At 34.6% G+C, this 15,367-nt stretch overlaps 2 protein-coding genes across 2 annotated transcripts in view; both read right to left on the reverse strand.

Moving 5' to 3' along the window:
• The window catches only part of LOC117330680 (dual serine/threonine and tyrosine protein kinase-like), a 28,341-nt gene extending 24,931 nt beyond the window's left edge, over positions 1-3,410 (reverse strand). Inside the window, exons 1-2 of the mRNA XM_033889122.1 lie at positions 3,215-3,410; positions 1,519-2,042 (exon numbers count right to left, since the gene is read on the reverse strand). Of these exons, the coding sequence (XP_033745013.1) occupies positions 1,519-2,042; positions 3,215-3,335 (645 nt within the window). The 5' untranslated portion in view covers positions 3,336-3,410. The remainder of the gene's footprint in view (positions 1-1,518; positions 2,043-3,214) is intronic.
• Positions 3,411-6,293: 2,883 nt separating this feature from the next.
• LOC117330681 (THO complex subunit 7 homolog) lies at positions 6,294-15,346 on the reverse strand. The gene is made up of 8 exons (XM_033889123.1): positions 15,284-15,346; positions 12,780-12,900; positions 10,767-10,894; positions 9,408-9,494; positions 8,937-8,994; positions 7,841-7,907; positions 7,162-7,231; positions 6,294-6,547 (listed from the first exon to the last, which is right to left on the reverse strand). The coding sequence occupies exons 1-8, from the start codon at positions 15,297-15,299 to the stop codon at positions 6,513-6,515; spliced, it is 582 nt and encodes a 193-aa protein (XP_033745014.1). The 5' UTR covers positions 15,300-15,346; the 3' UTR covers positions 6,294-6,512.
• Between the last annotated feature and the right edge of the window lie 21 nt (positions 15,347-15,367).

A 15,367-nucleotide genomic window follows, 5' to 3' on the forward strand; every position in this document is an offset into this window, starting at 1 on the left:
ATTTGCTGAAGAAAATTGAACACATAAGTAGTAAAATATTTCACATGAATTATTACTTTTTAACACCATTTTGACACTCAGTCATAGATTTATTTCCTTGAAAAAAGGTAGGGGCGCCCTTATTAGGGTAGGCGCCCTTATTAGGTCAAATACGGTATAAGTGTAAATTCAAGCATATAAATTTAGAAAATACAATGCTTATTCAAACAATGACCCAAAGCAGTTACATATAGGCCTACATGCATTTATATTTAATATTACAGGATTTTTTTAGTTTTTTGTTTTGTTTGATTTTCAGTTTTGGTCTAACTTATGATTTTTAATCATTTATCTATTTTAAATTCTCAATGTTTTTTCTCTCTCTCTCTCTCTTTATAGATATATATATATCTAATTTATTTGCTGGTCAACTCTCTCTTAGTAACTAAACGTGATATAAAAAATCTGAAATTTTATAGCGGCTTCAGGCTCTTCTTTTACTATTACCCACTCAAAGATGGCGGTCCGTACAAATGTCTTGCTAATGTACAGTACGATGTTTCCACATTCATATCATTTTCATGTGAGTAATCATTTTCGGTCGTTATAAGTGTTTGTTTTTGAATTGATTGTTTTTAAATGTCATCACAAACATTATTAATTAACCGTGCAATTGCTTAAATGACCAAAGGGTCTGAGACTTGACACATAGCTGATCCCAGCTGGCCCGACTACAGACTAGTTATAGCTAGCCCACTCTTAATTATGTCGAGACTAACTGCCTTCACACCTGCTGTGTATACATAAACAAGTCATAACCCTAGTGTTCTGATTGATAAAGAGTAAGACCAGACATGATTGACAATAGTTTGGTTTTGTTTTTGTTTAACGTCCTATTAACAGCCAGGGTCATTTAAGGACGTGCCAGGTTTTGGAGGTGGAGGAAAGCCGGAGTACCCGGAGAAAAACCACCGGCCTATAGTCAGTACCTGGCAACTGCCCCACGTAGGTTTCGAACTCGCAACCCAGTGGTGGAGGGCACCTTAACCACTCGGCCATCGCAGCCCCAATAGTAGGCACTGCATGGATGCCATGCAATCTGGTACATTAGTAATGGCTTGACGCGAATTGGAAGGAGAATTTTTTGAAAAACGTGATAAAAATCTCACATTGCATGAGAGAGGTCTTCGTTGGAGAAAGCTTTCAATATTGTGAGTCTGTCTCTCCCACCAAGGACATAAGAGGTGGCAACCCTGTGAACAAATTAACATTGGTTTTTGAGAATTTGCTGAAAGATTTTAAGTGAGTGGTTTTTGGCCTCTGTGACCTACGAGTCACCCTGAATAAAGTTGCAAGCCCTTCATCACAGCAAGCTACTGGTCCAATATCATGACCCTCGGCCTCTTAGTTATTAACAAGAAGCTAATTAAAAGGAAAAGTCATAACACCTCAGCATAAGTGTAACCAGGGATAATTTGAGGGTAAGATATTGGGATTTATATGTACATTATACTATATGTGATTGATAAAGTAACCTACATTTTCTGTCAGTTCCTGGGTCTGGAATGCATACAGCAGAATTGGTGAGACTTTCTCACAACATTTACTGTACTTCTGTTGAAGGTCATTCTCAAGGTCACTTATGGAAGGAGACACAATCACCTTTGCTCCTTGTCGGAGCATTAGGTGATTCAGCGACACTTCTAGCACAGCAGTTCCGTTAGCCCCGTCTAAACTGGGGTTCTCTGAAATCTCAATGTCCTCTATCGGTATAGTGCTCCAAGGCCTCTTATATGCTTCCAAGTTCTCTGCCAGATCGTAACCATCTGGAAGCGATAAGCCGATAGACAGATTACTTCCATATTTGAACTGAACCATACGATTATTTCCATTTATGTCTCTGTTATCAAATTTCGGGTAAATGTTTCTGTTGAAGATCTCATTAACCACACAGGATTTGCAGTGAGCGTTCTGTCCAAAAATTACAATGCCTGGAGGTTTTCTTGCTGTGGCAAGGATTTCTTGCTCTTCTTCCTGCAGAAGCTCTGCAGAAAACAGCTGACCTGAAAATTAAATGAAATGCAACATTACAATAGATCATAACATAGCTTTTAGCCCAATCTAATATTTATATAAACAAGCTTACTGGTGTTGTTAAAGTGATACATGTCCCTTTATCGCTACCAGCCACTACTGAAAATAATAAGTGACCTTGACCCTGACCCCAAAACCTTGAAACTCAAATTTGTCAAAGATATTATGGTCCTTTATCATTGTGTGAAGTTTGATCAAAATCCCTCATGGAATGAAGCCATTAGATCACTGACAAACTTTGGCATTGTACATAGGTACAAGAGGAATGAAGAGAAGAAACCTGAAGTTCTCCTGACTTCACCAGTAGGGGACCCCAGTAGGGGACCAGACTAATAAGAAGGATGGACACTGAAATAGTTGGTTTATTGTGTTGGACATATTTCCAGTTGCCAGACTAGGTAGTGTGGTATATTGTGTGCATATATGTGTGCAATTTCAAAGTGGTTATACAATTCTGTTCTGAATACACCCATCATCAGAATGCAATAATATGAGATCTGGTGTTGTTGTCCATAATAATTCAAATATAAGCTAATATTATCCAACAACCAACATACATTTACACCCAAGAAATCTCAAAAGCAGGTATGTATTATATACTAAATTTGCACTCTGATATTGATTGTTTTAAATTCATGTATTTCCACTCTGCTAGTTAATTTCATGTTTAGAAACTGGCTTGTATTTCATACTAGTTTTATAAAGCCTCAGTACACATGGAATCACAAGCTGAAACTTTCATTTCAGATACTGAATATACACTGTATTCAGTATCGTAACATATTTAATCATGATACAAATGAATAATGCCAACAAATGATACAATGAGACAATGATACATGAAATTTTAATACTCAATGCATTTCAGATAAGATAAGAGAACTATAGTATGTTTAATCCTAAACGTCACAATGATCATGACCAGATTGTCAACCAGTCAAAATCTTTTCCTTTTTGAAATAATGTAACCTTGATCACACGTCAGTACGACATTTGAAACAAAATATCAACACCATTTTACATCTTCAAATATTTAAACATGTATTCATGAAATTCAATAAAACCGTTTTTATACACAGTTACGCCCTACTAAACTTGTAGAACTACTGCATCTTGTGACCCAGAGGTCGCATCTACTCACCAGCTTCTGACTTTCCAGATTCATTTATATCATCAAAACACCTTTTTGTGTCATCTAAAATGATCTGTAGCCTCTTAGTACAGCTGATGAAGCGATTGATTTCAGTTGCCAAGCTTGCCATCCTAACAGAAAAATGAAACTTCAGAAGTGGTCCCTTCCGCCTGCTATCTCCTCCATTTTCATTTTCCTCTGGTATTAGTCGCGCGTATTGCGTAGAGTTATCTCCCTTCCCACGATCGGCTCGCTTTCATTTATGCGCTCGGTGCAGTTTACGTTGCTTGTAGCCTTGCGTAGAGGTCCGGATTGGTTCGCTTTCATTTATGCGATCGGTGCAGTTGCTTTTACCCTACTAACGGTAAAAGCGTTTGTGTAGGTTTACTATATTGAATGTTACTGCATTATACAAAAGTGTTTTCCCATTGAACATGAAAAAAATGTTTCTGAATGGAAGTCTACTTAAGTTCATTTTAGTTGTGGGATAAGATTGTGGATAAATGAAATGTCCTCATATACCTGTCAAATATACATTGGTTGGTCAGGTGACACATTGGTTACATATTTGCCTTCTGCCTAGATGCCCGGGGTTTGATTCTCTGATCAAATGTGAAAAGGTATGCCTGACCACATGGGTTTTCCCCGGGTACTCCGGTTTCCTCCCTCACCAAGACCCCTCACACTTTTCAATCGGTACCAACAAGCATGATTAATAGAAATTGGTATAATTTGTTTGGCAATTGTTGTAGAAAAAATAAAGTTTATATTTCAATATACATCGAGATGGGTTTCATATGCTTTAAATATATCTGGGAAAATAGAGCATATTTTATCAGCATTTTGTGCTAATTTGAAAGGGTTGTGTTATAACAGAAATTATTTCTTGCACTAACACTCCAATTCCTTTGTCAGAATTAACATGTATGGACACAGAATCATGAATATTCATCAGCCTGTTCATGTAGTTAATGTACTCGAGATGAAAAGATCATTATGCTCTTAACAATTAGAAATTACACAATATTGTTGTGTGAATACCAGTTATCTCCCTTAGATGGGATGGCACAGAGCCATACCATTTGAGGGAGATAACTGTTATTCACACAACAAGGGCCTGTTCGTTTATGCTGACAAATCCGTTCATCAGTTTTTAAAAGTAATATTCAAACATAAATCTTGACAGACCTGCACAAGTTAATACAGGCCTTGGAAGTCTTTGTCAAGGCTTGTCTGAAAACAATATAAAATCACCAGGTCCGTCTTTATTCATAAACAAACAACAACAGTCCAAGTGGTCTAACCGTTTGGACAACGATAACGAAAACAGCCCAAGATTGTGTAATGAACAATATGCCCCAAGTTAGTAGAATAAGTGGATCCAAAAGGTCTTAGGATAGTAGGACACTTCAAGCTTGAATTTGTTTAATTACAAATGAAGAACATTGATAAGGTGAGAGAACCAACACTCCCAATGTATCAAATTGCAGCACTGCTCCTAGATGGATACCAAATGGTATTCAGTAGAGGTCCTTACCATGTGGTGAACATAATATGTAGAAATAAAGGATCCTCAACATCCATAGCAGTTGTGTTCTTTTATTATGGTTCAGGAATTGTCTACATGTTTCGACCGCTAGGCGGTCATCATCAGGACAATTTTACATACAAAAATATCGTTCTAAGGTAAGCTTATGCGGTGCATGTACATGACGTCATAAGTAACAATGACCTGATTTATTTGCAATGAGCATGGATACTTATAAGTTAGATTGGAAGATGCCGTAGACTGAATGAATTTGTCTGTTGAGTCATTAGAATAATCAACATTCTCATCAAGACAGAAAGTATCATCTAAGTTAAGAGTTTTTAGTGTCCTCAAAATAATTAAGTTCGGTTGGGTAGGCTAGATAATTAAATAAAGAATAGTGAGAGTTTTTAGTGTCCTCATCATCTGATGAAAGGTACAGATCTTCAAGTGTGGTATAATCACTGGAATCAAATGAAGAACATGTAACAAGAGTGATTTGCTTTTGTAAACAGCTTTATAGTTATTCAAATATTGGAAGTACAGTATTTTCTTTTCTTTTCTGAAAATCAATTAGATTCCCGATTATTAGGGGTATACTGATCATTTCTTCTCAAATACATTTACTATATGAACAGGTTGGTGAATATTCATCATTCTGTATCAATACATGTCAACAATGATTCGGTGTGTAATACTGTATCATTATAATAGGATGTATCAGAGTTCATGACTATTTACAATATTAGGCCCTGCTTCTCTGGCCATAGAGGGCCAGATCCACTGTTTATTCAAATTGGTTCTCATTCACCTAAGGATGTTTCAGACCAAATTTGGTCAAAATGCTCCGAGTGTTCATGAATAGTAGCAATGTTTATAAAATTTGATGGACAGACGACCAACGCTGCACCATAACGTAAGCTCACCTGGTGAGCATATAACTGGAAAGCTAAAAAGAAAAACACATTTTAACAGTAAAATTATATTTTATTCTCATGATGTCTTTGATAAAAATGAATCAGACACAAACAGTTTTCAATCTAATGAAGTGTTTGAAATAAACAATTTAACATTCACAAAATGACAACGTATTGAGTAATCTATACTGGAAATGAAAATCATTGTCAGAATTAAACAGACACTAACAATGGAATAAGATAACTGACATGTTCACCATGAAAAAAAAAACTTTATTTGATTCATAGAATACTTTTATTTGCATTTATTTTTAGCTATCATATATCTTGAATTCATCTCAGCTTGAAATACATACATTATACATGTATTAACACAAGAGTTCATTTTAGATTGATAATGAAACACCTTAATTTCCATATTTCCTTAGGACCATTGAAAAAATGAAAACAAATAAGACAATCATAACATAAAGTGTGATACAAATATGGAGTGATGAATGAATTTTTCAGGTTCCATTTTTATTACTGTTTAGAAATGATTACCAGATCAATCAGACAAAATGAACCAGATTAGTGATAACAGGCATCAACAGCATATTTTTCATAATCCCGATTAAGGCATCAAGAGTTATCTCCCTTCGTCTTTTTTCATCTTAATCAGGTTGTAGTACACATTAAAGACTGTTCAAAGGTCATTTGTTTGTTATCATGATCCTTTAAAATTCCTTCAAGGATTTTCTTCAGAGAATTTTCCATATATCTGCGGAGTAGGCTCATCAATGCTTCTCAACAACACCATTTTAAAAAAGGCTCATCAATGCTTCTCAACAACACCATATTAAAAAGCACTATCATGACATCATCAGCTGGTATCCATCGATTCTTTCTTCTCATCATCTATGTGAAAAAATAAACAAAAATATTATTAAAAAATTTTTTTAATTTATTTTGCAATAATAAGAACACATTTTTTGTTACTTTAATTTATACAAAAGAATTTTCTAAATATGATTCACCAAGACTAATTAATCAGGTCCCAAGGCAAATACAGATAAGAGATTGATAACTACAATGTACTTGCCCAGAAATAATGTATTGTTTGTAATAATCAGGGATTTAAAAGACAGTCATCAATACACTGTGAAAATAATTACCCCACGAGTATGTGTATACACTGAAACGTATATAAATGTTAACTGCATAATGTTTACAAGGCAGTTATGAGACATTTAATTCTTGCCAACTAGGTCCAACTGAGACAACCACAAAATATTATCTCTGTTATATTTAACAACTCTCCAGTGTAATTTTTGGTGGAGGCTTTTCACTTCATGTGATTTCCTTTGTTGTTTTAATGTCAAAATTCATATGAACTTGTTATTTCTGGTATTTTTCCATGCAAGCTTAGATAAGACCCTCCCTTAATGTATAAGCATACATCACATTATTTGGACAAGAGTGGATTAACAGGAAGACAACAGATTGGAAGGGCGATGTTTAGAAATGCCTACCTTCCAGGATCTTTTCCAGTTCATGGATGGATGCTATCAGCACGTGGAACTGCTTCCTCCTCAAGTCAAGCTGGAAACATAGATTGACATCATTGATAGAAAGGACAGAACTTACCGAAGTAGATTTAAATCTATAGAATATTTATTTACTGATGCTAAATTATATATTACTATATAATGCTCAACAATACATTGATTTAACCCAAGAAATGCAAGTTTGCAAGCATAACTGCCAATCGATCAGAATCCTATAATTATGTAACAGCTGGTATCTGATTATCTTAACTTGATCATTACCATTATGTAAATAATGCTTACACAGCTTGTAGAATTTATCAATATTTAAGGTACATAGTATCAATTGTTATACTCGCACAGATGTATGTCATTGTATGATTTAAAATATTTTAGACATATATCCTGACAGACATTCATATATATTAAGTATAATTTCATACACAAACAAAATTGGTCCAATCCGTCATAACACTTGGATGGCAATACATAATAACTGCCTCTGTCCCAAGTATGGTCATTTTTTTTTCTTTTTTTTTCTCAAACAGATATTCTTGATACAATCTATTTTAACAATATACCTTATCTGATGAAAAACATGGTTAAGAAAGCAATGTACGACAGAAAGATTGGCAAATCTAAAACATTTGAAAAGTGAACCAACCTTTTGTTCCAGTATTTCCTTGGATTCCTCAAGGCTGGCTACTTCCTTGTCCAAACACTGGAGTTGTCTGTGTAACGAGAAACAATGTCAGTTACTTATTAACAAATGTATCGAATACAACATAGGTTTACCAATATACCTCCACTTCATGGGTCTCCTTTATGATGTGTATCACCTCAACAGCTTCGAACATTTTTATCTAATGCAATTTTCAGCCAATTTTTAGTGTCGTCATTGAGTTCAAAAGTAAAGTGGCAGGTACGGGGCAGGTAGGGAGTGAAGCTGACTTTTTTCATTCACAAGTGTGATACCTCCTGTCAGTCTAGTTTTCTCCCCTTGACAAGTTTCTTCCTTATTGTCTCCCCCCCCCCCCCCCCCCCCACCCCCACCGGGCCACATCCTTTCTTTACCTTTACTCAATTTCCACCTCTCTATCTACTTGTCTCCCCTTACCCAGATACCTCTTATTGTGAAACCTCCTCTCCTTACCTATTTTTGTGTGTGCTTAATTGTCTTCCTTTACCTAGTTGCTTCTTGTGTATATAATTAATTGTAATCAATTGTACAATATTTAGTATTCTCTATTACACTGTTGACCCATGTTTGTTAGTTGCCCTTGTGTTCTCATGAACACAATTATTTTCCATTCCCCTGTTGTCTCTTGCATAATTATCTCCCCTTTCTTGGAGTTCATCCTCTGTGTATTTTTAGTTTTCTCCCCTTATACAGTGTTTTTTGGCATTCTTATGTTATTGTCTCCCGTTAATAAGTGATCATAGCCATTTTCGGTTTTGCTGTCCAAACGGTTGGACCACTTGGACCGGTGTTGTTCATTTATAAATAAAGACGGACCTGGTGATTTTATATTGTTTTTAGACCAACAATGATGAAGACTTCCAAAGCCTGGATTAACATTTGCAGGACCATCAAGTTATATGTTTGAAATATTACATTTAAAAACCGAAGAACCGGTTTGTCTGCATAAACGAACAGGCCCTAGATGTTTAATTAATACATGTAGCTGACAGAGTTGCCCCCATTGGAATTTATTTGAACTCATAAGTGTTCCCTTATGAATGTGATTATCTCCCCTTACTTTGTCGTGTCCTGTCTGTCTGGGTGTTGCTGAATCACCTTGGCCAAGGCATCATACTCTGAAATTGAATTAATGATAAGTATATTTCATATTCAAATGTCTCATATAACAGAGGTGGCTTAAATCTGTAGGTAACTGTTTGAAAATGTAAGATACTTCATGCAATTGACAGCTGACAGCAGAATATATCTTAACTACTTTTAAACCTTTAACACAATCTTACAGAAATGTATAAGTCAACAGACAAAACTTTTCATATTGATGTATTTGATTGACAAAATATTAAAAAACCAACTATTAGTTCTGACATACTTGTAGTCAAATCACTACAGTACAGCTGGTAATATATGCAGGGGATTTAATTTCACTACATTCGAGGCCATTATTCGAGATACATAAAAGAAAACCAAGCAAACTTGGTCTTACTTAGACAACTGCAAAAAAACCTTTTAACAACTATACAGTATTCACCTTGTCTGTTTTTGCGTATTCTTTTTGCTTGCTGAACTTCCTTTTTGCATTCTGAAATCTTCTCTGTTGCCTCCTTTATCTTTTGTTCTAAAAATACATAAAATATGTCATAAGTATTATTGTGTACATGAAAATAATGTCTATATAAAGATAAAGAAATAAATAATAAAAAAAAATTGTCACCATTTTAAAGAAAGTTGGTAAATAGAGATATAGAGGTTTATAAGTCGAAGAACAGTGAAAACATTTAACAGTTGAGTGCTCTAACAGGAACTAACCTCAGGTCTCGGGCGTTCAAACGCTCAACTAAATGAGCTGAAGAATAATGCCCCATTAGCTGAGTAAGAGTGACAGTGTTGAACACTTTATACAAGCCACACTGACCTTTCTCAATCTCATATGCTACAGAGTGGTAGTGGATGGGCAGCCCATACCAGTAAAAAATAAATACGTCAATAGTAGTCTCAGACGGTATGATGTCAGCTCTGGTGATTGTAGTGAAAAATCTGATAACAAAACATCATGTATTGCTTGGCACAGGAAAATAAAACCCTAAGACAAGCTAGGTGACTTTTGATAAAAACATTAAACCTTAGATACTTCTCTGTGTAACCATTTGTTGAAGGACATTGACTGAATAATTCATTGATGGAGATGCAATTAGCAAGACTGTTGATATCAAACTAAAGTTACACTGACATTTGACATTCAGCCAGTGATCCTCTACATCCCCCTCATAAAGTAATTGTGTGATATTTCATTCATTTCTTCTACTGACATATATTTTTTTTTCAAAATGCTTGGTTGATCAACACACTCTTGAAATAACTTAATGTTGAACACAATATTTGATTTTTTTAGCATAATATCAATAAAACTTCTCTATTACAATTGTAATTTCATGCAGGGGTTGATTCATTGCGAGTGCCTAAAATTTCCAATAGCAAAATGAATTTTTGAACTAGTAAACTTTATACCAGTATTTACATTAATTTGAATACAAAGTAAAGTAGAAAAAATACAGGAATCACACAACTTATTGGAAAGATTTCATTTTTCATAAAATAATATAATTTCTAATGTTGGTATCTATTTTCCACTCATACACTCATATTTTCACTATTTATGCTCATGTATCACGCATATGAACAGATTGTCGGAGAGAACATACTAGCAAAACGAGTAGACAAAATTTTAAACATTTCCTGCAATTTGACTGGCATTTTGCTAGTTATAAAGAGTTAATTTCTAACCCTGTTACATGTCATACATTTCTCAATTTAAACTTTAAAATTTTCACACCATAAAATTCCCAAAGCAAGAGGCCAAATCACAGTTCAACAGTAATAAACTGAGTACCTATCTGGTTACTGAGCTGGTCGTAGTTGGTCTGCTCCTTCATATTCATCTGGTACACTTTACCAGACTTCTCTATGGTGTACTCCGACTGAGACAGAGTTGCCAGGATTCGCTGATAGTTTGTTGCACTGAAATAAGTACAATTTACAATGAGACCAAAAAAAATCACACATTCATGATTATGATTTAACTTAACAGAATCATACCCATCTTAAAGTATCGTGCCAAAGAGCATTGCCTGTTTCCTGTTACCCTACAAACCCATTTTTTTTTGCGTATCCATAACTTTTTTAAATTTTTTTTTAAAATATTTTTTATTGTACATCTATTGCAATTTTCAAGGAAGCACTATTTAAGTCAAAATTATGTTCTTCAAGATTCCTTGTAAATATCTTTGCAAATACATGGTATAAACATTTTATCCTACCCACCATCCTCTTCACTAGCCAAGGGTTCATTTCATTTTTTTTTTAGATTCAGCTTTGTTCTCTTAGTTTTCAAATTATCTGCCCTGCTGGCTTATATCAGGGCATCCAATGAAATTGTGTTTTACAAAGGGTTGGCAATCAGTGTAACACAGGGACTTGGCACAAATTTACAATCCATGGTCCATATATTATACATAACATACACAATGTTTATAAGGAATGTGGGTTGAAAATTTGTACCAAATCTTTGTAAGTGTAAATAGTAATGGCAGCAACAAGTATCAAGTTGCCTTGCAAAATATGTAAGTTTTTTTGTCAAAAAAAAAGAAAGAAAAAAAGAAGGAGGACAATGATTGGGGAAATATTTTCAATATTTGATCACTTTGTACTATAGATAACTGAATATATTGTAAATGTAACAGCCAACAGATATACATTGGAGGCCAGTGTTGAACAATATCTTAAAGGTTAGAAAAGCTTTGCTTATAAAGAGTTAAAACTCAAGTGTCTCTAATAGATGGCAGTGGAAGGAGTATGGAAACAAAAGGCCACAAAGAGCTGTAACGGTCATCTGACTTAACACCCTGGTACTTTGTAGTATACCTACTCAGTAGCACAGACAATAATAGGTAACACTTGGTTAGAACCATCTCAGAATAATTTCAGGCAAGTTTGAGCTGAATCCTACTGGTAGAACTTGAGAAGTTTGAAATATGTTTTACAAGATGGTGGCCATCTTGCATTTCAGACTGAAACATTTGGCCAGGGACCATTTCAGGAACATTTAAGAAGTGTTTGAGCTGAATCCCATCATTTGAACTTGAGAAGAAGTTTGAAAGCTTACTGGGATGCTGTATCAGTTTACTGGGATCATGCATGATATGTTTTTAAAGATGGTGGCCGTAGAAGCCATTTTGTCTCAAAAAATAACAATACTTAGTCAGGACCAGCTCAGGTTCATCTAAGGGAAGTCAGAGATGAATCACCTAGGTAAAACTTGAGAAAGTTTGAAATGTGAAAAGTTTACACAACAGAGGACGACGAATGAAGCACAATGACTAACAAGGCTAAATCTGCCAAGGGCGAGCACATGAAAAGGAAATGAACCCTTGGCTAGCAGAGATGACCTATCTAAACTTTTATTGATTTTTTTAGTGAGCATGTAAAAGGAAACAAGCAATTTTTTAAATACTTGACAACATAACCTTACTAAGGGCTTTTTCCCGCTGGTTTGGGAAAGGGCCCTTTGGTCTCATTTTGGGAAGAAAACTGGTGAATTGGGAAAGATTTTTTCAGGAGTAAACTGTTAATTTTGGGAATTTGGCTTAAATATGAAATAATTTCAATTGGGAATGGGGCCCATTAACGGCCCCAGAAAGCCCCCAGAAAAAGCCCTGTGAAATACTATTCGGTGATTTTTTTTCAAAGAACCAAGTGAATCATCAATAGGAACAAATAATAACAAATCAAACAAATGTGATGTGGGGTGGCTTGTGAACTATTTTTAACACTCAATCAGTACTCTTCTAACACATTAAACCCTGTGTCTTGAGACAGGTGAAAAAGGCAGTAGTCCTGCTGTTACCTTTCCTCATCATTTTCGGTCGAGTTACAGTAACGGAGAAATGTCCTCATTAGGTTACAGATTCGTTTGTCATCATTTCCTCCATCACCTTCAATCAACAGTCGCTTTTTGATGATGTCATCTGGAAAATCAAATGAAGTTTGAATATTATTGACCTCATTTTCTGCTTACCATGTTCTGAGAAATCAATATCTTACTGGCAAGCAAAATTTTTGGTGGCACCACTTTGGTAGGGACAAAGAAGAAAATGATGTTACAAAATGTTTGTGGTGTAAATGAATAAATTTAACAAGCAAAATCATACACATCATAAGTACCTTCAGGGATTTTCCTTCAATAGAAACATGGTCCATTTAAAGGACCCAATCCCCTAAAAAGGTCTCGTGGAAATTCCCAATTTGCCATTAAAAATTCCAAAATTTTGAAATCACTTTTGAACAATTAAGTATGTTTTTGTACAAAGACCTATATTAATGCAATTTTGAAAAATAAAAAACAGCTACAGATAACAAAATGAAATCTAAAATAATATGAAGTCAATATTCATCAAAGAAAACCTGAAATTTGAATGAATTTCACTATTTTTTGCTTTTTCCAATTCAATGGACCCTGGACCCAGTTGAAAAATTGCAGGAAAAACCCTGACCTCACTTTAAGTCAGGATCAATGACACATTTGTAAATCAATCTAAATGAATTTCTACACTATGCTGGAAGTGAACCACAAGTTATCCTATCACCAATTCTGTGATATATCGGTACAAGTAACTTACACTATTTAAGATACCACAGTTGGTATAATATGTCAATGTCTCTATAAGTAACACACATATGTACATGACAGCTCAAATGGAGATATTGTCTTTAATTAGTGTCCATGAGCCCATATATATACAGTATACTTAACAGGAATTTTGTTCTGCAGTTGGACTAGGTTAATTGTCAGTGAAAGACACATAATTCTGTTAAAACATTTAGATTCCAAAGTCTCAGGTTTGAATCCTAGATTGATCACTGCACTATTCTTTTTCTTATAAGTTATAAAACTGGAGGGATATAGCAAAATTGGAACAGTGGTGAGAGCATCTAACTACTAGTTGAAAGTATGTGTTTAAAACTTGGTCTAGGTGAATCACATATTCCTTTTCCTGTTAAATTTTGAAATTTTCTCAAAAAGGAATCAAAGCTGACGGTAACAAAAAAATATACCACCAAGTCTGGGGCTCAATTTAGTCATCTTTTAATTTGTTGTCTAGTTTAATGGGCTCAAATTAGTTATCTTTTAATTTGTTGTCTAGTTTAATATGTATCAGATATAAATGAGTGTATTGATAATTTGACAGCAAAGGTAAGTACATGTGGCTATGCTATTAATGTATGCTTTATTACTGAAATGAAAATAACCTTATTACAACATGTACACTGTTTAAAAGTTTTAGAAAACAACAAAGCTATCATAAGTAAATTTACAATAATTGTGAAACAAGTTATATCAACTTTTATTTATCATGCATGTTGTGTTGGCTCAGATGGAAGTGTGTGAGGGGTCTTCCTGGGGGAGGAAACCAGATTACCTGGTTGGTCTGGCAGGAGACCCAATACTTTTTCACGTCTGATTAGAGAATCAAACCTTGGCCACTATAGCTATAGCTAGGGTTCACCCGATATATGGCCATCAAAATTAGGATTAAAATAGGGTCATTATATAATAATGTCAATACATGAATGTTACTGGGTTTTTTTAGTGCCCCTTTAACACCTTCTATCTACCAGTATGTTGAGTTTTATTATGACATCCCCAAGGAACAAATGTATTGTTAGAGTTGCATCTAAGTGTGCACAAAAATTCTGAAATGCATAATCATCATATCAAAAGGATTTCTATTTGATATTCCTTCCTTGCCTAAAATACAAAAAAACTGTATTATATTTAATCAGATGGAACAGATTTTTACCAGATATGTCAGGTCAGGACCATCAGGTACAGTTTTGCAAACACTAGTACTGTAACTTGATGATAACAGGTTGGTAATTATAATATATAAATATAACTCCCTCTGAATGTTGGGACTATCTTGATCAATCAAGACAAGAAAAATTTGTACATGTATTTTACGATTGGGTGTGCCCTACTAATTATCAATTATTAATTTTCAAAATTTGGATGTTTTTGATGGCAATCACGATCGTAAAATGCAAAATTGTCTTGTCTATATCAGGCAGAGGAACTGCTTTACGTTTCATTCTATCTTGTTTTTCATCACGACGTTTCGTCCCAACTGGTGAAGCAACACTCTATAGAAAACATGTTGTTCCGAAATGACCTCCGTTTTTGTTTGTCTGTTGCGACTACAGCCGGCATATTGCATCTAGACTCATAATCATTTTTTATAGATTCAATGTACAACTGCAAGGTACAAAAATATATAGAGGTGTATTCTTATATACGTGCAAACTACCAGAAATATACCCGTATTTGATTACACGTGTTTACATGCGTCTTACCATCAGTCACAGACATTTTCTCAAGTTTACAAATTCAGGACCCCTTAAGATTTAGAAAAATAATATAAAATAAAAAATGTCAGT

This window comes from Pecten maximus, chromosome 7 (assembly GCF_902652985.1).
Source record: "Pecten maximus chromosome 7, xPecMax1.1, whole genome shotgun sequence".
NCBI lineage: Eukaryota > Metazoa > Mollusca > Bivalvia > Pectinida > Pectinidae > Pecten > Pecten maximus.

What these genes read in the sequence shown, in the direction of transcription:
- LOC117330681 (XM_033889123.1), bottom strand. An exon ending in ACCGAAAATGATGAGGAAAG is followed by an intron (nt 10,895 to 12,779) that starts GTAACAGCAGGA and finishes TACTTATTTCAG; the next exon opens with TGCAACAAACTATCAGCGAA. An exon ending in GACAGACAGGACACGACAAA is followed by an intron (nt 7,908 to 8,936) that starts GTAAGGGGAGAT and finishes CTCGTTACACAG; the next exon opens with ACAACTCCAGTGTTTGGACA.